The sequence below is a fragment of the Mobula hypostoma genome, chromosome 3, assembly GCF_963921235.1.
Source record: "Mobula hypostoma chromosome 3, sMobHyp1.1, whole genome shotgun sequence".
NCBI lineage: Eukaryota > Metazoa > Chordata > Chondrichthyes > Myliobatiformes > Myliobatidae > Mobula > Mobula hypostoma.
In genome coordinates, this window is record NC_086099.1 from 159,226,047 (window position 1) to 159,252,801 (window position 26,755).

The window sequence follows — 26,755 nt, forward strand, 5'->3', positions numbered from 1 at the left end:
CCAAAGATGCATCTACTAAGTACTGACTTGAAGGGGGTGAATACTTATGCAACCAATTATTTTGTGTTTTATATTTGTAATTAATTTAGGTCACTTTGTAGAGATCTGTTTTCACTTTGACATGAAAAAGTCTTTTTCTGTTGATCAGTGTCAAAAATCCAAATTAACTCCACTGCGATTCAATGACTTCCTAAATACTGTTATAGATGCGTATGTCCCCACAATATTGTTCAGGGTCTTCCCTAGTCAGAAGCTATGGATGAACCATTAGATCTACAATCTGCTGAGGGCCAGATTAGTGGCATTCAGATCTGGCAACCAAGTAAAATTCAAGAAGTCCAGGTACGATCTCTGGAAAGCCATCTCAAATGTGGTGTGACAATTCTGATCCAAACTGAAATTACTAAAGGACACTTGACAGCTTCAGCAGGGCTTGAATGCCATCAGCTCCTGCAAAGTGAAACCAAGCACCTTAGCTGACATCTAGGCTTCACCCCCAAATGAACTGAATGCCTTTTGACCGTCAAAACATGAAAGAACCTACAGGAGTACACCTAGTCCCTAATGACCCTGTGGTTTCAGTCTCTGAGGCAGATGTGAGAGTATCTTTCAGGAGGGTGAACCCACAGAAAGCATACAGCCCAGACAGGGCACCGGGCTGAGTATTAAGTACCTGTGCTGATCAACACTAACATCTTTAATCTCCCACTTCAGCTGTCTGAGGTACTCATCTGCTTCAAGCAGGCTTCAATTATACTGGTGTCTAAGAAGAATGTGCTAAACTACCTCAATGACTATTGTCCAGTAGCACTTACATCCACTATGATGCAGTTCTTTAAGAGGCTGGTGATGAGCATATCAAGTCCTGCCTGAGAAGTGACTTAGATCCACTCCAGTGTGCCTACCATCACAACAGGTCAACAGGAGATGCCACTTCCTTGGCTCTTCACTCAACCATGGAACATCTGGACAACAAAGATGCATACATCAGGATGCTCTTCGTTGATTACAGCTCTGAATTCAATACTTGCACCCCCTCAAAACTAATCAAAACACTTTGAGACCTTAGCTTTAATACTTCCTTATGCAACTGGACCATCAATTTCCTCACTTGCAAGACCCAGCCAGTATGGCTCAGCAAGAACATCTCCTCTACAACCTCCATCAGCAAAGGTGCACTGCAAGGCTGGGTACTTAGTGCCCTTCTCCATTTACTTTACATTCATAACTGTGAGATTAAGCACAGCTCCAGTGATATATCTAAATTTGCTGATGGCACCACTGTTGTTGGTCAAATCAAAGGTGGTGAGAATTTAACACACAGGAGGGAGATTGAAAACCAGGCTAAGTGGTTCCAAAACAACAACCTCTCACTCAATATCAGCAAAACCAAGAAGATGACTATTGACTTCAGAAGGAGGTAACTGGAGCTCCATGAGCCAGTCCTCATTGGGGCATCAGAGGTGGAGAGTGTCAGCAACTTTAACTTTGTTAGTGTTATAACTTCAGAGGATCTGTCCTCGGTCCAGCAGTTAGGTGCGATTACGAAGAAAGCACAACAGCTCCATTACTATCTTAGAAGTTTGCCACGATTCAGCCTGTTATGTAAAACTTTGACCAACTTCTATAAATGGTGGAGAGTATATTGACTGGTTGCATCATGACCTGGTATGGAAACACCAATGCCTTTGAATGGAAGATCCTCCAAACAGTAACCCAGTCCATCTTGGGTAAAGCCGTCCCCACCATTCAGTATATCTATATGGAGCACTGTCGCAGGAAAGAAGCATTCATCATCAAGGGCCCTCACCATTGAGGACATGCTCTCTTCTTGCTGCTGCCATCAGGAAGAAAATAAAGTGACCTACAGACTCACAGTACGAGGTTCAGGAACAGTCATTACTCCTCAACCATTGGACTCTTCAACGAGAGAGAATAACCACTTAATTTCACTCGCTCCACCACTGAACTGTTCCCACAACCTATGGACTCACTTTCAAGGACCCTTCACCTCATGCTTTTGATATTTATTCATTTATTTATTATTTTCATTTTTTATTTACAGAGCTTGTGGATTTTTGCACATTGATGCTTTGTCTGTCCTGTTGGGGGTGGTCTTTCATTTATTCTATTAATTTTCTTATATTTATTGCGAATGCCCACTAGAAAATGAATCTCAGAGTTGTTTCTGATGACATACATGTACATTGATAATAAATTTATTTTGAACTTTTATCTTTGTAAATAAGTTTAGGCTAGAAAGAAGATTTCTTCAATCATTAGGATACTTCATTTTAGAAGAGCAAAATACTTCTGAAAAATGATGACCAAGAACAGAACAGATGCATGCATGGCCAGATTTATCTTTAAAAAGATTGTGGTTTTTAAAATAAACCATAATTTTAATGACAGGTTGTCAAGCGATTGAGCTGAAATTTGATATACCTTTAATGATTAATGTCTCCTAGGATTTAACAATTATCCTCATAGGGAGATCTATCTGATTTTTTGTAACAAAGTAGTAGAAGGTAATGAATAAGCCAATAAGAATACAAATTTAAGTGAATGATAACTTTGAAATTATAAGGGGCTATTATTCATGAACATGGAATCTCAGAGAAATCAATTATACTTTGGTAATTCACTAAATATTGCTACAACAATCATCATGACAATCATCACAATGGGCTAGACACAATTCCATTTCATCATTACAGTACTATCCTTGTACCTAACTCTTATAACAACAGGAATTCTGCAGACGCTGGAAATTCAAGCAACACACATCAAAGTTGCTGGTGAACGCAGCAGGCCAGGCAGCATCTCTAGGAAGAGGTACAGTCGACGTTTCAGGCCGAGACCCTTCGTCAGGACTAACTGAAGGAAGAGTGAGTAAGAGGCTCTTACTCACTCTTCCTTCAGTTAGTCCTGACGAAGGGTCTCGGCCTGAAACGTCGACTGTACCTCTTCCTAGAGATGCTGCCTGGCCTGCTGCGTTCACCAGCAACTTTGATGTGTGTTGCCTAACTCTTATCCTTCATTTGCATCACAGTGCTGACCTTTTAACTTTGTTCTCATAACATTATTCCAGCTAGAATACATTGCATTTCTGTCTTATTGTAACAATTACCCAATTGAAAGCTGCACATTATAAAATGATTCATTATTACACACAAATTGCAAAAAGGGGTGGTTATTCTAACCCCCAGCTTTTCTATTCAACATCTACTTTGCTTTCTGCATTCCATAATTTGGTTTTATGTCTTAATTGGTGTCCAATACAGAGAGAGGAAGAAAGAGGGAAAGAGGGAGAGAGAGGGGGAGAGAGAGGGGGAGAGAGAGGGGGAGAGAGAGGGGGAGAGAGAGGGGGAGAGAGAGGGGGAGAGAGAGGGGGAGAGAGAGGGGGAGAGAGACGGGGAGAGAGGGGGGAGAGAGAGGGGGAGAGAGAGGGGGAGAGAGAGGGGGAGAGAGAGGGGGAGACAGAGGAATCTGAGGATGAAATGGGAAGTGCTAATACATAAATGCTAAAATGCAGGACCAACGGATGCTGCTGAAGTACAAGAGTTTCTGCTGTGTAATTGACCAAATCAACCATGATTTCCATGAGAAAATCACAAAAAAGAACTTAAAAGGAAGGCAAAAACAATATATATTGTTGAAATTGATGTAGAAGCCCTTCTATAAATTTGCTGCAAATAGTTGATAAAACAATATTGTAAGGCACAATCTGACATGGGTAATGGGTTTCCCAGAACATGTAATTATTTCAGTTGTTTATGTAGGGTTCTCAGTAATATTAACTGCAATATTAACAGGTCGCTGCTAATAATGAAATGGCTTCTCTGTAGTGCTAAAATGAAATGGCTTCTCTGTAATGTTAACAGATGAGGTAAGGTTTTCTGTAGTAGCATGTTTGGGTTATAATTAGTGATATCGGGACTTGTATTCATCTGCTAACCAATGGAAGAGATGTTATTCTTTCTGTCTGTGTGAAAGCTGATAGTTTGTGCGATCTTGGGGGTTTTCAGCGAGGAAGAATGAAGAGGGAGGACGTGCTGGACGCGCTCTGGTAGACCACCGTGGTCGGTCACAGTCGGAGGGTCGAGGAGTTTGGAGGAGATCGAATGGTGGAGAGAAGACTCCGTTAATTGAGCTCCAACAGTTGTGCATGAATTGGTTGAACTCTGATAAGTTTGGTGTCTTTTTCTTTCCTTTTGTATTTGTATCTCTATTAACCACATAGTCACATTAGGATTTATAAAGAGTAATCAGTTAATCATACTTTGTGTGCTGTCTGATATTTTATGTGTGAGTTTGTACCGGGGTGCGTTACACAGCATCCACGCAAACATGAGACAACGTTTGGTGGGTGGATGGGGTTTCCCCTGGACAAATGTGAGTCAATAGCCCTAGGCATTACATTTACAACATGAAGTTCAAGTTCTTTCAAGATTTTTGCGGGACATTTTTTGAGAGAAAATCTATTTATCAACCCAGTTCCTGGTAATTTCGTCCAAGTTTGTGTAATACTGTCCAAGAGACTGAAGCAGCGTGGATTTTGTGTTCTGCACTGCTCACCATCTATCTCCAGCAAAAGAAATTGAAAAAAAAAACAACAGAGCTTGTAGAAGAGCAGAAAGATTGAACAATAAATGCAATTTCGAAGAGCTTCCTTTTGCAAAGTCATATCTGTTATCTAAATACTTTTCCCACCACTAGAGAAAGGGGAACTACTAAGGATACCTTCAATAGGTCACAACACTGGGAATTGGACTTGAAAAAAATAGCCCACTGGGAATAGGATTGATGTTTCTAATTGATCGAATGGGACAACAGAAATGATCTTACCGTTGTTCCATGAGGCAATTGGAAGTAGAGAATCGTTGCTTCTGAGGACTCTTCTTAGGACCCACAAACTGCTTAACGGATTGGTCCCTGGATCTGGAGGAGGAGGAGTAGTAAGGAGCTGCTAGCAAAACCAATGACTGACCTGATTCCAAGCTCTTGTGCTCAACTCATATATACTATGGAAGTCAAATGGTTATTATTCCCAAGTAATGAAGATAAGGCAATTCAGAACTGTGAGCATTCTCATGAAAGTTATATCTTAGGTAGATCCTTATAAGAGTTAAATCAAGTAGGTATGTGTTCATCTAATTTCACGTACCACTCTTCGTTAAACTGTCAAAGTAAGAGTAGAGCTCTTCCTGTGATTAAGACAATGTTATGTTTGCTCAAGAGTCATTATGCAACCAGAGTGATCCAAGCTTGTTGAATATTATTCACTACAATAAAATATCCATTAAGCTTCATATATGTTCATTTTCTGATGGAACGCCGTAATATAAAATTTAAAGTAAAATACTGGTGGGCCATTTCACATTGATAGGACATGGAAACCTGTGTCATCTATAGAGAATTTGAGCTGAATTTTCAAGAGTTCAAACCCCAAAAATTGCACATTTAAATGCAGCATATTAGCTGCAAATAGCTCCCTCCCAAGTGGCTGGTTGTCAACTTCAGTATGCTAATGGGTCAATTATAGCAATATTCACATAGCTGTTGTAAGTTAACCATGGACCCTAGGGTGTTCCAGGCTTCCTGAATTCAAAGCAAGAATACAGCAGCAGTTGAAGACACGTCAGGGAATTATTGGTAACAAGTACTGACACATTATGGCTGCTTCTTGCTTGCTTATATGTGATGGTTGGTTTGCAGCTCCAGTGTTGAGAAATTGCTTTTAACAATTTGAGATTATTTTGACATTTCAACAGGAGGTCTGCCTATGGGATGTATATTGGAGAGTCTAGATAGCAAACACCACGGAAGTGGTACTACAAAACTCTGCAGAGGGGATAAAGGTGGTCAGCACAAGTGAAATCAGCAGGACTGGAGGACAAAATAGCAGCTCCAGTAACACAAGCACCAGTTGGAACATCAACAGCCTTCCACTCCACTGATGAGAGAGTACTGGTGGAGAGAAGCATCCTACAGCACACGGTTCAGCCTCCTCAACTCATCAGGTCATCAGTGTCAAAGGAAACTTGGGGTACACTATCAGGTGGAGCCTTTCCAATGGTGATTGGTCCTGGACACTTTACCAGAGTATTTCAGTCACCTCCATTCTCATTTTCTCTGACACTACTTCAGTCCATGGCTCTGTTGGAATCACTTACAGGAACTTATAACTACAAGCACAGAAGTGTAAAAGATAAGTTCAAATTGTTTTCATTTTTATTCCCAAGCTAGTAATGGTGTTCACTTTGCCTAGAATGATCCCAATTGCAATGAGTTATGTATGGCTTGTGCTTCTATCTAGCTCTCACAAATAGAGCAAGGCAATCCTGGTGTGCACAGGATTAATGCTTCCTGACTACCCACAACTTCACCCAAACAGAACTATCATCTTCTTGGCTTTGCAGCCTATAGTCATGCAACTTCTGCATGAAGACAGAATGTTCTTCCAACAAGTTTGCACAATATTCCTGGGCAGATGCTATGATATCTGCATGTTGCACCATTTCAGAAAGCTCCAAGCACTTCACAGCAGACCTAACAGTTTCTGGCTCAGAATCAAGGGATAGTGATTTGAATGAAACATGGTTGATGAGACTCATGAGAAGTGTAAACACTGTCACTCAATAGCAGTGTGATGTAAACCCTACGAAAAACAGAGGTCTCACTGACCGAGTTGTAAGCATGCTGAAGATGTGTTTGCAGTTGACATCAGCCAAGGTTTCCTGTAAGGTATTAGCGTGTTGTGTTCCATACAGTACTGCACAACAGTGAAGTGTGGATTTGCAGTGTTGAAAAATTGCAGAAAACAGAGTTTCTTCTGATATTTCAAAAAAGAAGAGAAGCAGGCAGAATGAGATGGAACCAAAGCAACAGCCAGGGGATGTCAATGAATGCAGCAGTCGTGGAGCCCATTGCTCACAGGGATGCCCGAAATTCTTTACAGGGAGGCTCTTGTAGGTATAATTAGTACATACATCTATAAAACATGTGAAAAAGTTTCTTATTCCCCCACTAAGACAAATAACCAAACAAACAACAAAGCTTTTATTGTTTGGTATTTGCATAATTGTCAATAGGAATTGTGTTGTATGGAACTGATACGGTCAACTGATCTGTCAGTTGGATGGACCCCAACATCCCACCTCATCCAGTAAGGCTACACTGATATTTAATATCCCCATGTTTTGAAGTTATCAGACTGGAGGGTGGAGGCTCTGCTTTTTTTTTTTGAGGCTCAATCTTGCGAGGAACTTAAAGAAAGTCCATGGGTGTCAGTGGTTGTAGGGGCTGAGCAGGTGGCTGGAGAGTATTCAGTGATGATGTCTAAAATAGAATCATAATTTAAGAATGGTAGATCCATAGATAGGAACACATGTTCATAAACCAAAAGGAATGAATTAGGTCAATAAATTACAGTCAGCAAGGATCCACAAACTTGCTATTGACTTTCTGTCTGGACAAGCTCCATCCATGTCTTCTTTGTTTCAGCAAAAGGCTTCCTCCTCCTACAGTAAGAAGAGTAGATTCTGAAGGGACCTTTTAGCTCCAGCGGCTGAACTTAGGCCAAGTTGCAGACTTGAATCTTTATATCCCACCCAACAATCATCCCTCAATGAAAGGTCATTGACCTAAAATGTGATAACTGCTTCTCTTTCCACAGATACTAATGATTTCATCATTTTAAGACCATAAAAAATAGGAGCAGAATTAGGTTATTCAGCCCATTGAGTCTGCTCCACCATTTTATCATGGCTGATCACCGATCCCACTAATTCCAATACACCCTCCTTCTTGCCATATCCTTTGATGATCTGAGCAATCAACTTCCACCTTAAATATACCCATGGATTTGGACTCCACCACATTCTGTGGCAGAGCACTCCACAGATTCACTACTCTCTGGCTAAAAAAATTCCTCCTTACCTCTATTCTAAAAAGTCGCCCCTCAACTATGAGACTGTGCCCTCCAGTTCTGAATACCCCCACCATAGTTCCTGACTGTGGCCATCGAAATTTGCAGCTCCTCCCGTGGAGGGTCAGACACCCTGAGCCAATAGGCTGGTCCTGGACTTATTTCCATCTGGTATAGTTTGCATATTGTTGTTTGATTGTTTATGGGTTTTGTATTGCTATATTTATGCTCTATTCTTGGTTGGTGCAGCTGTAATAAACCCAATTTCCCTCAGGATCAATAAAGTATATCTATCTATCTAGAAAACATCCACCTTATCTAGTGCTTTCAACATTCGGCAGGTTTCAATGAGATTCCAACACATTCTTCTAAATTCCACTGACTACAGGCCCAAAGCTCCCAAACACTCCTCATATGTTAACCCTTTCAATCTTGGAATCATCCTCATGAACCTCCTCTGAACTCTCTCCAATGACAACACATCCTTTCTGAGCTATGGGGGCTAAAACTGTTGACAATACTCCAAGAGCGGCCTGCCAAGTGTCTTATTAAGACTCAGCATTATCTCATTGTTTTTATAGTTTAAGGCCCTTGAAATAGATGCCAACATTGCATTTGCCTTCTTTATCACAAACTCAACCTGTAAATTAACCTTCTGGGAGTCTTGCACAAGGACTCCTAAGTCCCTCCGCACCTCTAATGGTTGAAGCTTCTCCCCATTTAAATAATAGTCCGCACTATTGTTTCTTTCACTGAAATGCATTATCATACATTTCCCAACACTGTATTCCATCTGCCACTTTTTTGTCTGTTCTTCCAATTTGTCTAAGTCCTGCTGCAATCACATTGCTTCCTCAGCACTACCTACCCCTCCACCGATCTTTGTATCATCCAAAAACTTTGCCACAAACCATCAATTCCACTATCTAAATCAATGATAAACAATGTGAGAAGTAGTGGTCCCAATACCATAAGACCATCAGATATAGGAACAGAAGTAGGCCATTTGGCCCATCGAGTCTGCTCCGCCATTCCATCATGGGCTGATCCAATTCTTGCAGTCATCCCCACTCCCCTGCCTTCTCCCCATATCCTTTGATGCCCTGACTAATCAAGAACCTATCTATGGCTGCTTTAAATGCACCCAATGACTTGGCCTCCACAGCCTCTCATGGCAACAAATTCCACAGATTTACCATGCTCTGACTAAAGTAATTTCTCTGCATCTCTGCTCTGATTGGTCCTCCTTCAATCCTGAATGAAACTTGTGAGAAACACCACTAGTCACTGGCAGTCAACAGCAAAAGGCCTCCTCTATTCCTACTCACTGCCTCCTGCCTGTCATCCACTCCTCAATCCATGCCAGTCAGTCAGTCAGTCAGTCAGTCAGTGGGTGCCCTCCCGAATCCGGTGTTGGCGGCTATGCACCTCCATCTCTTTCGATCTTGTGACAGCACCATGCCAGTATATTTCCTATTACACCACAGGATTTTATCTTAAGCACCCTTATGTGTGGCACCTTACTAAATATCATCTCAAGATCTAAGAAAATGAAATCCACTGCTCCTTTGTCCATCCTCCTTGTTACTTCCTCAAAGAACTCCAACAGATTTGTCAGGTAAAGTTTCCCTTTATAGAAACCATGCTGACTTTGACTTATTTTAGCGTTAGTCTCCAAGTACCCTGAAACCTCATCCTTAACAATAGACTCCAAGACTTTCCCAACCACTGAGGTTAGGCTAAATGGCTGATAATTTCCTTTCTTTTCCCTTCCTCCCTTCTTAAAGACTGCAGTGACATTTGTTATCTTCCAGTCCTCTGGAATCATGCCTGAATCAAGTGATTCTTGAAAGATCATAACCAATGCATCCGTTATCTCTTCAGCATCCTCTTTTAGGACTCTGAGATGTAGTCCATTTGATCTAGGTGATTTATCCACCTTAAGACCTTTGACCTTACCCAGTGCTTTTTCCTTTGTAATAGGAATAACACTCACTCCTGCTCACGGACCTCTGGCACACTAGTGTATTCCACAGTGAAGACAGATGCAAAGTAACCATTAAGTCCTTCTGTCATTTCTTTGCCCCCCCATTACTACCTCACCAGCATCATTTTCCAGTGATCTAATATCAACTCTCATCTCCTTTTAACTTTTTATATAACTGAGAAGACTTATTATCCTGCTATATATTATTGGCTAGTTTGCCCTCATATTTCATCTTTTCCCTTCTTATACCCTTTTTAGTTGCCTTTTCTTGGATTTTAAAAGCTTCCCAATCATGCAACTTTTCACTCACTTTTGCTGCTTTACATGCCCTTTCCTGGGCTTTTGTGCAGTCTTTAACTTCTGCCATCTCTGTTCTATCATCATCCCAGCCAGTGTCCTCCTCCAATCCAGCTGGGCAAACTCCTCTCTCATGCCTCTGTAACTCCCTTTATTCCATTGCGATACTGATACAAGTGCCTTATGCTTCTTCTTCTCGAATTGCAGTATGAATTCATTAATATTATTATCACTGCCTCCTAAGGGTTCCTTTACATTAAGCTCCCTAACAAGATCTAGATTATTACACAATACCATAAGACAAAGAAGCAGAAGTAGGCCATTCGGCCCATCGAGTCTGCTCCGCCATTTTATCATGAGCTGATCCATTCTAAGATATAATACCTAATCTAAGATAGATTTTCTCCAAGTATGCTCAAGAACAAGCTGCCCTAAAATGCCATCTTGTGGGCATTCAACAAATTCCCTCTCTTGCAATCCAACACAGACCTATTTTTCCAAATCCTCTTACATACTGAAGCCCCCATTGCAATTGTGACATTACCTTTGTTACATGCCTTTTCTAGCTCCCTCTGCAATCTCAACCCCACATCTTGGCTACTATTTGGAGGCCTATACATGATTCCGATAAGTTTTTTTTACCCTTGCAGTTTCCTAACTCCACCCACAAAGATTCAACATTCTCTGATCTCCTTCTAAAGATGTAATTCCATCTTTTACCAACAGGGCCATACCACCACCTCTGCCTTCCTGCCTGTCCTTTCAATACAAAGTATTGAAATGTTGATGTTAAGCTCCGAAATATGGTCTTATCCAGGGAGTGGGAAGCGCAGAATCAAATATCGCTGTGATGATTGTACGTTTTAGTATCAATTATTTGGCGACAATAAAGGATAAAGTATAAAGTATGTCAGCCACAACTCAGTGAAGCCCACAACGTCATACTGAGCAATTTCTGATGGCATCATGAGTTTGTCCACCTTATTCCAAATGCTACATACATTTAAATACAGCACCATCAGCCCTGCATTTTTTGCCCTTTTGAATTTTGTCGCTGTGATACAATTTATCTCTTTGCACTGTCTGCATTTGTAGCTAACTATTGGCTTGTCCCTCCTTACATTTAATTACACGCATCATCTACTTGTAAACCCTGCCGGATCATCCTTATCTCTGTCACACTGGTTCCCATACCCCTGCCATATTAGTTTTAACCACCCCCAACAGCCTTGGTAAACCTGCCCACAAGAATATTGGTCCCACTCGGAATCAATGCAACCCGTCTCTTTTGTACAGGCTACACCTGCCCCACAAGAGGTCCTAATTATCCAGAATCCCTGAATCCCTGCCCGCTGCTCCAGTTCTGCAGCGCACATTTATCTGCCACCTCATTCTATTCCTATCCTCACTGTCGCATGGCACAGGCAGCAATCCTGAGATTACTAAAGTCTACTTCTCAACTTCCTTCCTAACTCCCTGTATTCTGATTCCAGGATCTCCTCTCTTTTTCAATTTATGTTGTTGGTTCTAATATGTACCACGACCTCTGCCTGCTCACCCTCCCTTTTCAAGAAATTGTGGGCAGGTTCAGAGCATCCTGAACTCTGGTACTTGGGAGTCAAACTATCATCCATGTTTCCTTTTCACATCCACAGATATTGCCTATCTGTCCCCCTAACTACAGAGTTCCTTATTTCTGCTGCTATCCTCTTCTGTTGAGTTTCTAAGACCAAAATCAATCAAAATACAAATCCAAAATGATCCTTAAGGTACTGGAACTGAAGTCTTCTTGTGGTTTCAATTGGCTATAAAACCCATAATTTTATGGTAATGCAGTGACTGGGTAAAATATCACTTATGTATATATTGCAATTACTTCTGGGTTTCCATCAATTTGAACAGCTCTCCCCAATCACCTGCTCCTAGTGTGTCAACTGGGATTTCAAAGGAATCATGAGATGCAGATGAGATTACTTGTCAGTATTACTTGTCATGTAATTTTTACACCTGACTACCAAAGACCATTGGACACCTGACAGCTAATTCAAAGGAAAATATAATGAAAACAGTATAAGATGACAAGCATGCTTCTACGTTAATCACACTTGGTGATGTGGGTTTGAAATGAGACATTATATTCATACAATCTGGACAAAATTACTCTTTACTCAGAGCATTCTTTGAGCAAACTCAGCAGTATAACTAATAAAACAAACTGTTGGAGGAACTCAAAGGGACAAACAACATCAGTGGGAGAAAGGCTGTGCCAAAGTTTCAGGTTAAACCCTCGCATCAGGACAGAGTGGATAGGGAAAGTAGCGTGTAGAACGATGAATGGGGCAAGAGTGAGTCAGGCCAATTGGTGTTAGGTGATCTGAGCAGGGGTGAGCGATGATGGACAGAAGAAGCCAGATGCAGGAGAGGGGATAGAGCTGGGAGACTGAGGAAGGTGAAAAAAGACATGGAACAGTAAAGTCAGATGGAGCCAGGTGAGTGGACGGAAGGGAAGGATAAAGTTGGAAACCTATGCTGGATGGTAATAATCAGGGACAAAAAGGCTTCAAGTGCCAGCATCTCAAGTAAAGAAGAAATAAATGGGGTGTAGAACTGGTGGGTGAAGTGTGTGGATAGTAGGTGAATAGAACCAGGTGGAGAATCAAAATGGTTGAAGGTCTGCATGAGGGGTATGGGAAAGGGTGCAAAAATGGAAGGACCAAAGATGGATTAGAAGGAGAGAGAGGAGGGATCATGGGAGATGAGAGTTATTTGAAATTGAATATTCAACGTCCACACTACTGGGCTGTATCAAATGGAGTACGAGGTGTTGATCCTCAGGTTTACATTGGGCCTCAGCCTGGCTGTGGAAAAGGCTAGGGACAGATAGGTCAAGGTAGAAATGGGTATGTGATTTGAAATGCCACGCAACTGGGGACTTGGGATGGCCGCCACAGACAAAGTGCAGGGGCTCTGCAAACTGGTTTGAACTGGTCTTGACATCGTAGAGGAAGCCACATTGGGAGCACCAAATGCAGGTGGGAGGACATGTATATGAACTTTTGCCTCATCTGGAAGGGCTATTTATGTCCCTGGAGGATGGTGAAGAAGGTGCTGAAGGGGAAAGTGCAGGGGTATGGGAGGGCTAGGTGGGGAAGGCTGAGTGGGCTAGCAAATCATGGAGAGAGTGGGGAGGGGAACAACTGTCTGGCTGAAATGGCAAAGGATGATGTGCTGAAGGTAAGGAGTAGGGGAGTTCTATCTCTGTTCTGTTTGGAGGGAGGAGAGGACAAAAGTAAGTCTGGGCAACAGAAGAAATGTGAGGGAGGGCTTCATCAATCACAGTAAACAACATTATTGGTGGAGTTCCACATTTCATCTCTTTCAAATAACTTGAATAGAAAGACTCATTTTCAAGGTAGTCAAATTGAAGATGGAGAAACTGTGACAAAGGGATAACAGCTTTATAAGAGACAGGGTGGGAAGAAGTGTACTCTAGGTTGTCAGTGGATATTTTTTTCTCCCTGTGATAGGCACAGAGAGATCCAAACAATGTAGAGAAATGTCAGAAATGGTCCGAGTGAATCTGAATGGGATCAAAGTTAATAGTGAAGGTGATAATATTGATGACATACACACAGGTGCACAAAGCCACACCAATGCAGTTGTCAATGTTATGGAGAAAAAGTGGTACTAGAAAAAGTTTGGAACAAGGGCTGTTCCACTTAGTCAATGTAAAGATAGATGTATCTGGGGACCACAAGAATGCACAGGGCTACAACTTTGATTTTTAAGAAATTAGAAGAACCAAATGAGAAATTACTCAGAGTGAGAACAAGTTTTGCCAGGCAGAAGAAGTATTGGTAGAAGGGCACTGATTGGATCTTAGTGGCAGAAGGAAATTTAAGACCTTCTGATGGGGAAGGAAGTGTAGTCAAGATGAGGTAGTAGGTTCCAGAGAATAGGAAGCCATCAAAATAGTACAGCACATGCAAGATGTCACAGATGTAGTTAATGTGTTATCAAATTAACAAATTATGTGTTTCCTATGTAATGAACTGTTGTTTCAGCCAAAAATCAGTAGCAATCCTTCACTTCCATCCTGTCATCTATCACAGTGATGTTGATCAATACTCTTTGGAAGATTTCTTGTTTACCAGACCTTGCTTGAATAATATGTGCAGTAAATAAATCTTCATTGCTGAACACGAGATGATGAATGTCTATGGAAATTAAATTTGTAGATGTAGAATCATATAGATTAATGTTCTACTATTAAGAAAGAAAAAATGTCTTTATTGACTTCATTGTATTCTACTGCTGTTTCTGTAAATAAATTCTGGTTTATTTTGAGATTTGTCCTGACTAAATCATTCTGATTCCCTTGGCTGATCATTCAATAACTGACCTAATGTCCAGAAACAATTGTTAATACAACCATAATCTTAAACAGTGTAACACACACACACAAAAAAATAAATTAAAATTGATTTTAGTCAGATTATAAATTGCAAAAATATTACAAGGTAAACCTACTTGTTTAATCATATAGCTGAAACAAGAAAAGTCAATTAAACCCACCATATCCTGAACTTTAAGTTAAAACCCTGAATGGGAAATACATTTTTTTCAAACACTTCACCTCAAGCTAATATTTAGAGACCCAGTATCTACACACACCTGAAATAGTTCTTCTTAAATCATATTTTCATGTAAACCAAACACCTTCATGTGTATTCATCCCTAGTTAATAGCTCAACAGTTCAGCTTTGTTTTCTGTGCCTTTTCTGTCCACTATAAGGAACTAACATGTTATTTAATGAGAATTTTGACTGCAGCTCAATCAAAAACTTCATCGTTCAGACTGCCTATTGTTTCTTTTACATTACGCTGAATAAAAGATTCTGTTTCTATTTTCTTGTCTGCATCGTTAGGCAAATAGGGCACTCAGTTAAAGCCAAAACATGCCATCGAATAAACTACTTCATGCTTCATCAGACAGTTTCAATTACTGTCTTAAAAAGTGCCATGTATATTTTAACCCAATTCTATATTTATCCATTAAAATTATGTACTTTCTAGACTATTTGTTCTATAATATTTTACAGAGCACTACTTGCTGTTCAGTTAAGCATTTACTAGCAATAAATACACTTTGTGATAAGGACAATAAAGTGAGTGATTCCTTAGTTTTTAGTTTAATTTATTACTGCTATCCAGCCACATTCCTAGAATTTTGCCACAGTTTTTGCATCCATGGTTTGTTAGTTTGTCTTGCTTTGCTAATTTAAGCTTTTTTTTTGTTCTGAAAACACTCTTCTGACAGAAAACACCAACCCTGTCCAATGTCATACCCAGGTTGCTGTCCATGTGGAAACTTATGAAGTTATGCTGGGAAGCTTTACCAATCAATGAATGGTGAAGCCAAGATGTCAACTGGAGTGAAAATGTTCACTTCTCATGATTTTTCTTTGCTTCTTCAACTATTCAACGTGTATTGGAAGGATAGGAAGGTAGGCAGAGGGGGAGGCGTGGCTTTATTGGTAAGAAATGATATTAAATCATTAGAAAGAGGTGATATAGGATCGGAAGGTGCAGAATCTTTATGGGTTGAGCTAAGAAATAGCAGGGATAAAAGGACCCTGATGGCAGTTATTTATAGGCCTCCAAACAGCTGCAGGGATGTGGACTACAAATTACAACTGGAAATAGAAAAGGCTTGTCAGAAGGGCAGTGTTATGATAATTGTGGGGGATTTTAACATGCGAGTAGATTGGGAAAATCAGGTCAGCACTGGATCTCAAGAGAGAGAATTTGTAGAATATCTGTGAGATGGCTTTTTAGAACAGCTTGTTGTTGAGCCCACTAGGGGATCGGCTGTACTGGATTGGGTATTGTGTAATGAACCGGAGGTGATTGGAGAGAGTGAGGTGAAGGAACCCTTAGGAGGCAGTGATCATAACATGATTGAGTTCACTGTGAAATTAGAAAAAGAGAAGCCGAAATCTGACGCGTCGGTGTTTCAGTGGAGTAAAGGAAACTACAGTGGCATGAGAGAGGAACTGGCCAAAGTTGACTGGAAAGAGACACTGGCAGGAAAGACAGCAGAGCAGCAGTGGCTGGAGTTTATGCGAGAAATGAGGAATGTGCAAGACAGGTATATTCCAAAAAAGAAGAAATTTTTGAGCGGAAAAAGGATGCAACCGTGGTTGACAAGAGAAGTCAAAGCCAAAGTTAAAGCAAAAGAGAGGGCATACAAGGAAGCAAAAATTAGTGGGAAGAGAGAGGATTGGGAAGTTTTTAAAACCTTACAAAAGGAAACCAAGAAGGTCATTAAGGAGAAAAGATTAACTATGAAAGGAAGCTAGCAAATAATATCGAAGAGGATACTAAAAGCTTTTTCAAGTATATAAAGAGTAAAAGACAGGTGAGAGTGGATATAGGACCGATAGAAAATGATGCTGGAGAAATTGTAATGGGAGATGAGGAGATGGCAGAGGAACTGAACAAGTATTTTGCATCAGTCTTCACTGAGGAAGACAGCAGTATACCGGATACTCAAGGGTGGCAGGGAAGAGAAGTGTGCGCAGTCACAATACGACAGAGAAAGTACTCAGGAAGCTGAATAGGCTAAAGGTAGATAAATCTCCTGGACCAGATGGAATGCACCATCGTGTTCTGAGGGAAGTAGCTGTGGAGATTGCGGAGGCATTAGCGATGATCTTTCAAAAGTTGATAGATCCTGGCATGGTTCCGGAGGACTGGAAGATTGCAAATATCACTCCGTTATTTAAGAAGGGGGCAAGGAAGCAAAAAGGAAATTATAGACCTGTTAGCTTGACATCCGTCATTGGGAAGTTGTTGGAGTCGATTGTCAAGGATGAGGTTACAGAGTGCCTGGAGGCACATGACAAGATAGGCAGAACTCAGCATGGATTCCTTAAAGGAAAATCCTGCCTGACAAACCTATTACAATTTTTTGAGGAAATTACCAGTAGGCTAGACATGGGAGATGCAGTGGATGTTGTATATTTGGATTTTCAGAAGGCCTTTGACAAGGTGCCACACATGAGGCTACTTAACAAGATAAGAGCCCATGGAATTACGGGAAAGTTACATACGTGGATAGAGCATTGGCTGATTGGCAGGAAACGGAGAGTGGGAATAAAGGGATCTTATTCTGGTTGGCTGCCGGTCATCAGTGGTGTTTCGCAGGGATCAGTGTTGGGGCCGCTTCTTTTTACATTGTACATCAACGATTTAGATTATGGAATAGATGGCTTTGTGGCTAAGTTTGCGGACGATACGAAGATAGGTGGAGGGGTCGGTAGTGCTGAGGAAACGGAGAGTCTGCAGAGAGACTTGCATAGATTGGAAGAATGGGCAGAGTAATGGCAAATGAAGTAAAATGTTGGAAAGTGTATGGTTATGCACTTTGGCAGAAAAAATAAATGGGCAGACTATTATTTAAATGGGGAAAGAATTCAAAGTTCTGAGATGCAACGGGACTTGATAGTCCTCGTACAGGATACCCTTAAAGTTAACCTCCAGGTTGAGTCAGTAGTGAAAAAGGCGAATGCAATGTTGGCATTCATTTCTAGAGGAATAGAGTATAGGAGCAGGGATGTGATGTTGAGACTCTATAAGGTGCTGGTGAGACCTCACTTAGAGTACTGTGGGCAGTTTTGGTCTCCTTATTTAAGAAAGGATGTGCTGACGTTGGAGAGGGTACAGAGAAGATTCACTAGAATGATTCCGGGAATGAGAGGGTTAACATATGAGGAACGTTTGTCCGCTCTTGGACTGTATTCCTTGGAGTTTAGAAGAATGAGGGGAGACCTCATAGAAACATTTCGAATGTTAAAAGGCATGGACAGAGTGGATGTGGCAAAGTTGTTTCCCATGATGGGGGAGTCTAGTACGAGAGGGCATGACTTAAGGATTGAAGGGCACCCTTTCAGAACAGAAATGCGAAGAAATTTTTTTAGTCAGAGGGTGGTGAATCTATGGAATTTGTTGCCATGGGCAGCAGTGGAGGCCAAGTCATTGGGTGTATTTAAGGCAGAGATTGATAGGTATCTGAGTAGCCAGGGTATCAAAGGTTATGATGAGAAGGCAGGGGAGTGGGACTAAATAGGAGAAAATGGATCAGCTCATGATAAAATGGCGGAGCAGACGCGATGGGCCGAATGGCCTACTTATGCTCCTTTGTCTTATGGTCTTATGGTCTTATTTTGATAAATATGTGAGGGAAGATCATGAGCAGAGCTGTATATGTCAGAGTGAAGGTTGTGGTTGCATCAGACATGCAAGCATTGTCCCATAATCATTAAGTACATATGTGCACAATATATGATAAATATTTTCTTTCCAAAGTGGTCAAATTTAAGTACACACACATTACTCACCCTGTCCAGAGCATGAGATTATATTTCACAGCAATAAACACACAGACTATTTCCTAAATGGGCAGAACATTTAAAAAATCAGAGGTACAAAGTGATCTAGGAGTCCTTGTGGAGGATTCCCTAAAGGTTAACTCTCAGGTTGAGCGGCAGTGAAGAAGGCAAATGCAATATTAGCATTCATTTAGTGAGAACTAGAGTATAAAAGCAATAATGTAATGCTGAGGCTTTATAAGGAACTGGTGAGGCCTCACTTAGAGTATTCTAAGCAGTTTTGTTCCCCTTATCTAAGAACGAATGTGCTGACTTTGGAGAGGGTTCAGAGGAAATTCACGAGGATGATACTGGGAATGAAAGGTTTATCATAAGAGGAGCGTTTGATTTCTCTGGGCACGTACTTGCTGGAATTTAGAAGAATGAGATTGTGGGGGTAGATATCTCATTGAAACCTATTGAATATTGAAAGGCCTAGATTTAGTGAATGTGGAGACAACGTTTCCTATAGTGGGGGTGTCTAGGACCAGAAAGAACAGCCTCAGAATAGAGGGACGTCCATTTAGAATGGATGATGAGGAGGATTACCTTTAGCCAGAGGGTGGTGAATCTATGGAATTTGTTGCCTAAGTGGGCTGTGGAGTCCAGGTTATTGGATGTATTTAAGGTGAAGGTTGATAGATTCTTGATTAGTCATGGAATGAATAGTTATGGGGAAAATGCAGGAGAACAGGATTGAGAGGAAAAATGGATCAGCCACAATGAAATGGCGGAGCAGACTCAGTGGGTCTAATTCTGCTCCTATCTCCTACGGTCTTATTATGGTCTTATAAACCATGGCATCTATAAAAATGAATTGCAATTATTTGAAAGGAACACGAGAAAGAAAGATATTAATGACAATGGAATATACAGCAAGCAGTTTAGTCTACACCTAATTTACTTCCCGACTTTTATTTGTGCCATAACATTAAACAACGTAAAGAGCTAATTCAGGGCTCTTCGGGCTGTAGACTCCAATCTCAAGATGGTCAGAACATCAGCCAAAAGCGCTGCAATTTATGGGTTTTATTTGGCCAGTGTTATTGCCTGAGGTGCCGGACATTTTCCTCAGAAAACTGTTGTTCTGCCCACCACCACCATCACTCTCACTGTCAAAATATAACCCCCGAATTTCTACTGTTTCAGTGGCTCTGTATTGATCTTAAGGTATGGGAAATAGGCTTACCTACCCATTCTGCCAGCAGTCAGGAACTGTAGGTCATGATGATCACCCTGAATTTTCAAGCATTGCTAGCTGCTGGGCAGGCGCAGTGCCCTGTGATAGGGCTAGTGGTGAGAGAAGGAGCTAGTGAGACGATGAGGGATAAAGCAGTGAAGGGCTCCCCAAGTGTTCGACTGATAACAAGAGTCATTGAGCTAAAGAGACTAGTGTACTTGTACTTTCACCTCTTGCCCACAGCAAGGAGACCAGGTCTTACGGCAAGATGGAGTGTACATTATTGGGAAATATGGGGCTTGCATATAGGTAATTAAGTTAGTAAACCAACCATTACAAAGTGTCCCACTCCAGAGATTTCAGCTCAGAAGTCTAGATTGAGGAAGTTTTGCACTACCAGAGATCCAGTCTCCTCCCTTACACTGATATAAAAGATCTCAAAGCACTACTGTGCAGTTATCTATTAGAGCCATAATGTTGCACAGCACAGAAAATAGCCCTTTGGTACATCTATGTCTGAGCCAACCAATAAGTATATATTAAAGCTAATCTATCTTCCCAATTTTTGGCCTATACCCCTCTAAATTACTGTCATCCATATACCATCCATATACCTCTAACCTTAAAACTATTGTGTGAACTCTAGTTTTGGACTCCCAAACCCTGGAGAAAATGCCACTCACAATTATGTCCATCATGACTTTATACAACTTTCTGAAATCATCCCTTTGTCTCTCATGGTCCAAGGAACAAAGGCCCAAACTGTCTAATCTCACCTTATAACTCAGTCCTTTGAGGCTTGATAACATCCTTGTTAGGGGAACAGATAGCAGATTCTGTGGCAGCAGAAGAGACTCGAGGATGGTGTGTTCCCTCCCGGGTGCTAGGGTCCAGGATGTCTCTGAGCGGTTGCAGAATATTCCTGAAGGGGAGGGTGAGCAGCCAGGATCATGGTATATGTTGGTAGGCAGGAGAAGGGTAGAGGTCCTGCGCAGTGAGTTTACGGAGTTAGGAAGGAGGCTGAAGAGCAGGACCTCCAAGGTGATAATCTTGGGATTACCCTCAGCACCACAAGCTAGCGGAGCTCAGAACAGGAAGATAGCGCAGATGAATGAGTGGCTGAGGAAATGGTTCAGGGGGCAGGGTTTCAAGTTCTTGTATCACTGGAACAATTTCTGCGGAAGGGGTTACTTGTACGTGGGATGGGTAGCACCTGAACTCGAAGGGAACAAATATCCCAGGAGGGAGGTTTGCTAATACTATTAGGAAGGGTTTAAACTAGATTTAATAATTAGGGATAGTATCAAGGCTGCAGAAATGGAAGAAATCATGAAGATATTGTCTACTGAGTCATTGTGGGTGGAAGTCAGAAACAGAAAGGGGGCAATAACTCTATTGGGTGTTTTTTTATACATCCCCCAATAGTAACAGAGGCATTGAGGAGCAGATAGGGAGGCAGATTCTGGAACGGTGCAATAATAATAGGGTTGTTGTGCTGAGTGATTTTAACTTTCCTAATATTGACTGGCATCTCCTTACAGCAAGGGCTATAGATAGAGTGGAGTTTATTAGGTATGTTCAGGAAGGTTTTCTGATGCAATATGTAGATAAGCCAACTGGAGGAGCGGCTGCACTTGATTTGGTATTGGGAAATTAACCTGGTCAGGTATCAGACCTCTCGGCGGTAAAACATTTTGAAGGTAGTAATAACAACTCAATCTCTTTCCCAGTCTCAATTTGGGAAAACATTTAATTGGGATAGGGGAAAATATGATGCTAATAGGCAGGAACTTGGGAACATAAATTGGGAGCAGACGTTCTCAGGGAAATGCATGGCAGAAATGTGGCATATGTTCAGGGAACATTTGCATGGCGTTCTGCAGAGGTAGATTCCATTGAGGTAGGGAAAGGATGGTAGGGTAAAAGAACTATGGTGCACAAAGAATGTAGAAAATCTAGTTAAGAAGAAAAGAAAAGCTTATGAAAGGTTCAAGAAACTATGTACTGTTAGAGCTCTACAAAATTACAAGGGTGCCAGGAAGGAGCTCAAGAATGAAATTAGGAGAGCTAGCAGGGACCTTGGTGAGCAGGATTAAGGAAAACCCCAGGGCACTCTACAAGTATGTGAAAAGCAATAGGATGAGCCATGTGAGAATAGGTACAATAGTGGAAAAATGTGCATAGATCTAAAGGAGGTAACAGAGGAACTGAATGAATATTTTGCTTTGGTATTCATCAATGAAAAGGACCTTGTCAATTGTGGGATGACTTACAGTGGACTAAAACGCTTGAGTGTACAAAAATTAAGAAAGAGAATGTGCTGGAGCTTTTGACAGGTATTGAGTTAGATAAGTCACCTGGACCAGACGAGATATACCCCAGGCTACTGTGGGAAGCGAGGGAGGAGATTGCTGAGCCTCTGACGATGATCTTTGCATCATCAATAGGGACGGGAGAAGTATCAGAGGACTGGAAGGTTGCAAACATTGTTCCCTTGATCAAGAAAGGGAGTAAGGTAACCCAGGAAATTATAGACCAGGGAGTCTCACTTCAGTGGTGGTCAAGTTGTTGGAGACAATCCTGAGAATCAGGATTTATGAGCATTTGGAGAGATATACTCTGATTAGGAATAGTCAGCATGGCTTTGTCAAGGGCAGGACATGCCTTATGAGCCTAATTAAATTCTTTGCGGATGTAACAAAACACATTGATGAAGGTAGAGCAGTGGATGTAGTGTATATGGATTTCAGTAAGGCATTTCATAAGGTTCCCCATGTGAGGCTCCTTCGGAAAGTAATGAAGCAGGAGATCCAAGGAAATCTTGCTTTGTGGATCCAGAAATGGCTTGCCCTCAGAAGATAAAGGGTAGTTGTAGATGTTTCGTATTCTGCATGGAGGATGTGACCAGTGGCGTTCTGCAGGGATCTGTTCTGGGACCCTTCTTCTTGGTGATTTTTGTAAATGACCTGGATGAAGAAGTTGAAGCGTGACTTAGTAAGTTTGCTGAAGACCCAAAAGTTGGGGGTGTTGTGGATAGTCTGGAGGGTTGTCAGGGGTTACAGCATGAAATCGATAGGATGCAGAACTGGGCAGAGATGTGGCAGATGGAGTTCAACCCAGATAAGTGTGAAGTGGTGCACTGGCGTTCATCAACCATGGGACTGAGTTCAAGAGCAGTGTGGTAATGTGATGTTGCCTGAATTAGAGGGCATGCCTTAGGAGAATAGGTTGAATGAACTTGACCTTTTCTCCTTGGAGTGATGGAGGATGAGAGTTGATCTGATAGAGGTGCATAAGATGTGAGGTATTGATCATGTGGATAGCCAGAGCTTTTTTCCCCGGGTTTAAAATAACTAATATGAGGGGGCGTAGTTTTACGGTGCTTGGATGTAGGTACTGAGGGGATGTCAGAGCTAAGTTATTCACACAGAGAATGGTGGGTGCATGGAATGCACCCCAGCAAAGGTTGTTTAAAAGACTCTAATAGAATCTTTTAAGAGACTTGCAGATAGGTTAGAAAAATTGAGCACTATGCAGTAGGGAAATTTAGGCAATTTCAAGAGTAGGTTACATGGCTGGCACAACATTGTGGGCCAAAGGACCTGTAATGTGCTGTAGATTTCTATGTTCTATGTAAATCTTTTTTTGCACTCTATCCACTTTCATCGTGTTGGCGCGTGGCCAAGTGGTTAGGGCATTGGTCTTGTGATCTGAATGTCACTAGTTCGAGCCTCAGCTCGGGCAGCGTGTTGTGTCCTTCAGCAAGGCACTTAACCACACATTTCTCTGCAACAACATTGGTGCCAAGCTGTATCGGCCGTAGTGCCCTTCCCTTGGACAAAATCGGTGGCATGGAGAGGGGAGACTTGCAGCATGGGCAACTGCCAGTCTTTCATATAAACTTGCCAAGGCCTGAACCCTGGAAACCTTCCAAGGCACAAATCCATGGTCTCACGAGACTAATGGCTGCCTATTATTATTATTATTATTATTACCTTCATCATAACTTCCCTACAACAGGGTGACCAACATTGAACACAATAGTTCAAATGTAATAATGCAAGTGCCTTGCATAACTGCAACATAACCTAATTTTTACATTCACTACCCTGACTAATGAAGGCCAGCATTCCATAGGCCTTCTTCACTGTTTTGTCCATCTGTGACTTCACTTGCACCTCTACTCCAAGGCCCATCTGTTCTATAACAGTAACCACTACACCAGTCTCAGGCTATAGGAAAGGAAAGACTGTCTCAAGGTATTGTTTAATTCATTTTTCCTCTACCTCCTGTGGGAATGTCACTTAACTTTTCCTTTTTTTTCTCTCTGTAACATCATGTAACCTTCAAGAGTACTGCTGGATATATTCTCTAAACTATCTGTTGATAATTTTGCACTTGGAGCAGTATAACTTTAAGCCATGTTATCTGATCAGTTGATTTTCAGATGCTCCCCAGAAAGTAATTTGTAAGAGAATGGTTGCATTTCATTCAGTACTTACCAACAACATTTCAGATAAATCAGAAGATTTTGTGGGAGGAACCACTGCCTTTGAACTATGGCCTGTTATCTAATGGGCTGAGGAGCCACATAAATAATGTGGCTCCTCAGACAGGAGTAGATGTATCATCTCATGTTCCAATGGTCATTAATAATGCTAGGAATACAAATCACTCGATTCCACTTCTTTCGTTACTTGAGGATCTTATCACACTTCTTCCTGCCTACACAAATATGAACATTTCTGTTTTATATTTTAGATGTCAATATAAATAAAAACACAATCCTTGTGACCAGTCAACTAATATAATTTCAATTTCAAGAGTGAAGCTCAAGGTCACCAATGATATGTAAACATACTGTATCACTTGACTCTGAATGGAGCACTTTATAATACAGCAACATTTTATGTAGATAAAGCCTTTTTAATTCAGATGATGAAATGATAAGTGACAGTTATAACTCACATATTTCAAAAGGAATCTTACTTGTTAAAAGGCACCCAAGTATTAACATAGTGGTGAGAACTGCTGCTTTCTTTATTGACGATAAATGACCTGAAGGGTTACTATTCTCATTCATTGTCTTTTTGTAAGACAGATATGTTTTGTCATTTTTTAATGTTTCATGTATTGTTTGACAAAAAAAGCCTCTTTGGACTTAAACTAATAGAATAAAATCAACTCTGGTTGATTCTGCTACTACATTGAAGGGTGTTTTTTCTTCCAGTTCAAATCTATAACTGCACATAAATCCTCCAAATGTTCAAACTTCAAACAACAGGGCAAGCATCCAGTTCTTAATACCATTCACACTCACAGTTTCCAACCACTTGTAAGCTGGTGCTGACATGCAGTCACCAGTACTGATAATAAACACAGCAAACACAGATATGACCTCTATTTACAAGGTGGTTCCGCAAATGCAACCATTCTCTTACAAATCACTTTCTGGGGAGCATCTGAAAATCAAGTGATTATCCAGTTAAATGCTCATTTTGTAGTTAATTATAACATGTGGAAATTGCCTTAATTCTAAGTGGGAGCTTAACAACTTACTCATATAATGCAGCTCATCTGAATTCTGGTAAAGATTTGGTCAGCCAACTCTATCAGCTTGACATATTCCAACATTCAACAATTTGTGCTACATTTCAAAAATATTCTCTTCCTTTCACCTATCACCCTTGTGCTTGCTGACTGTTATTGCCTCCCAGTTAAACAATATCACTATTCCAAAATTAACAGCGATCACTTCAAATCTCTCCATGAACTGACTCCACTTTGGCCCTCATCTCTCCCAATCTTACAACTCTATAAGTATCAATTCACATTCTTCCAATGGGTATTTTATTCATTAAATACATATAAATGGAACTATTACAGGGTTGGCATGGTAGTGTAGAGTTTAGCATAACATTTTACAATGCCAGTGTTTGGGGCTCAATTCCTGCCCATGTCTGTAGTCTGAGGTGTTTTTTACATTCTTGCTGTGATCACATAGGTTTCCTATGGCTGTTTTGTCTTTCTCCTACATCCATGAGATATATTATTTAGGGTTATTATGTTGTAGGCTTGCTACATTGGCACCGGAAGTATGGTGAGACTTGTGGGCTGGTCCCAGCACATATTTGGACAATGTTAGTCGTTGATGCAAAAGATGTATTTCACTGTGTGTTTTGATGTGCATGTGACATATAAAGCAAATCTTTAAAAACATTTTTATAAAGTGCAGGGTAATGCTGTAATAGACTGATTATTGAAATGAATAGAAGGTTAGCTCAGTTTTCCAAATAACCATAAGAATGCACATGGAGAAAGTGGCTGGAGTTAGGAAGCTACAATACTTGTGTTCAACCAGTATTAGGATGCAATACATTTTTCATTGGAGTTGGGGGTTCTTTGCTTTGCCTGGTAGTGTACAATAGATAGGAAAGTAGTGCAGCTGGAACATCTGGAATGCAAACATTAGAAGTGTTAATCCTCTGCAAGCCAATGTCTATCTTGTTTACCTATAAAAGTTATATTTACAAAAATATAAAACATAGTGATAAGAAAAATTGCCACATAAACAGCAGTAATAATCTCACAAACAAAGATATTCTATTTTATTTAAAAAGATGAATACAGAGATGCAAAGTCAGAGTAAGTCTTGACTTTGTGAAAGAGACTGCAAAAGGAAAAGATGACGTGGGAAACAACAGGAATTCTGCAGATGCTGGAAATTCAAGCAACACACATCAAAGTTGCTGGTGAACGCAGCAGGCCAGGCAGCATCTATAGGAAGAAGCGCAGTCGACGTTTCAGGCCGAGACCCTTCGTCAGGACACAGATGACGTGGGAGCTGTACTTCATACTCTTCTCCCTGTTGCTTCTTTGCTGCTTGGCCAGCCTGACCCTGTATCATCTGTTCATTTTATTTATGATAC

At 41.0% G+C, this 26,755-nt stretch overlaps 1 protein-coding gene across 5 annotated transcripts in view; it reads right to left on the bottom strand.

Annotated features, from left to right (window-relative positions):
- Positions 1–26,755, bottom strand: part of LOC134344352 (adenylate cyclase type 1-like) — a 279,148-nt gene that overhangs the window by 138,272 nt on the left and 114,121 nt on the right. For 4 of the 5 annotated variants that reach the window (XM_063043992.1, XM_063043991.1, XM_063043994.1 and 1 more), the window contains one exon: positions 4,849–4,941. The exons of the other annotated variant lie outside the window; for it this stretch is intronic. In XM_063043992.1, the coding sequence (XP_062900062.1) occupies positions 4,849–4,941 (93 nt within the window). The remainder of the gene's footprint in view (positions 1–4,848; positions 4,942–26,755) is intronic. 5 annotated transcript variants of the gene reach the window in all.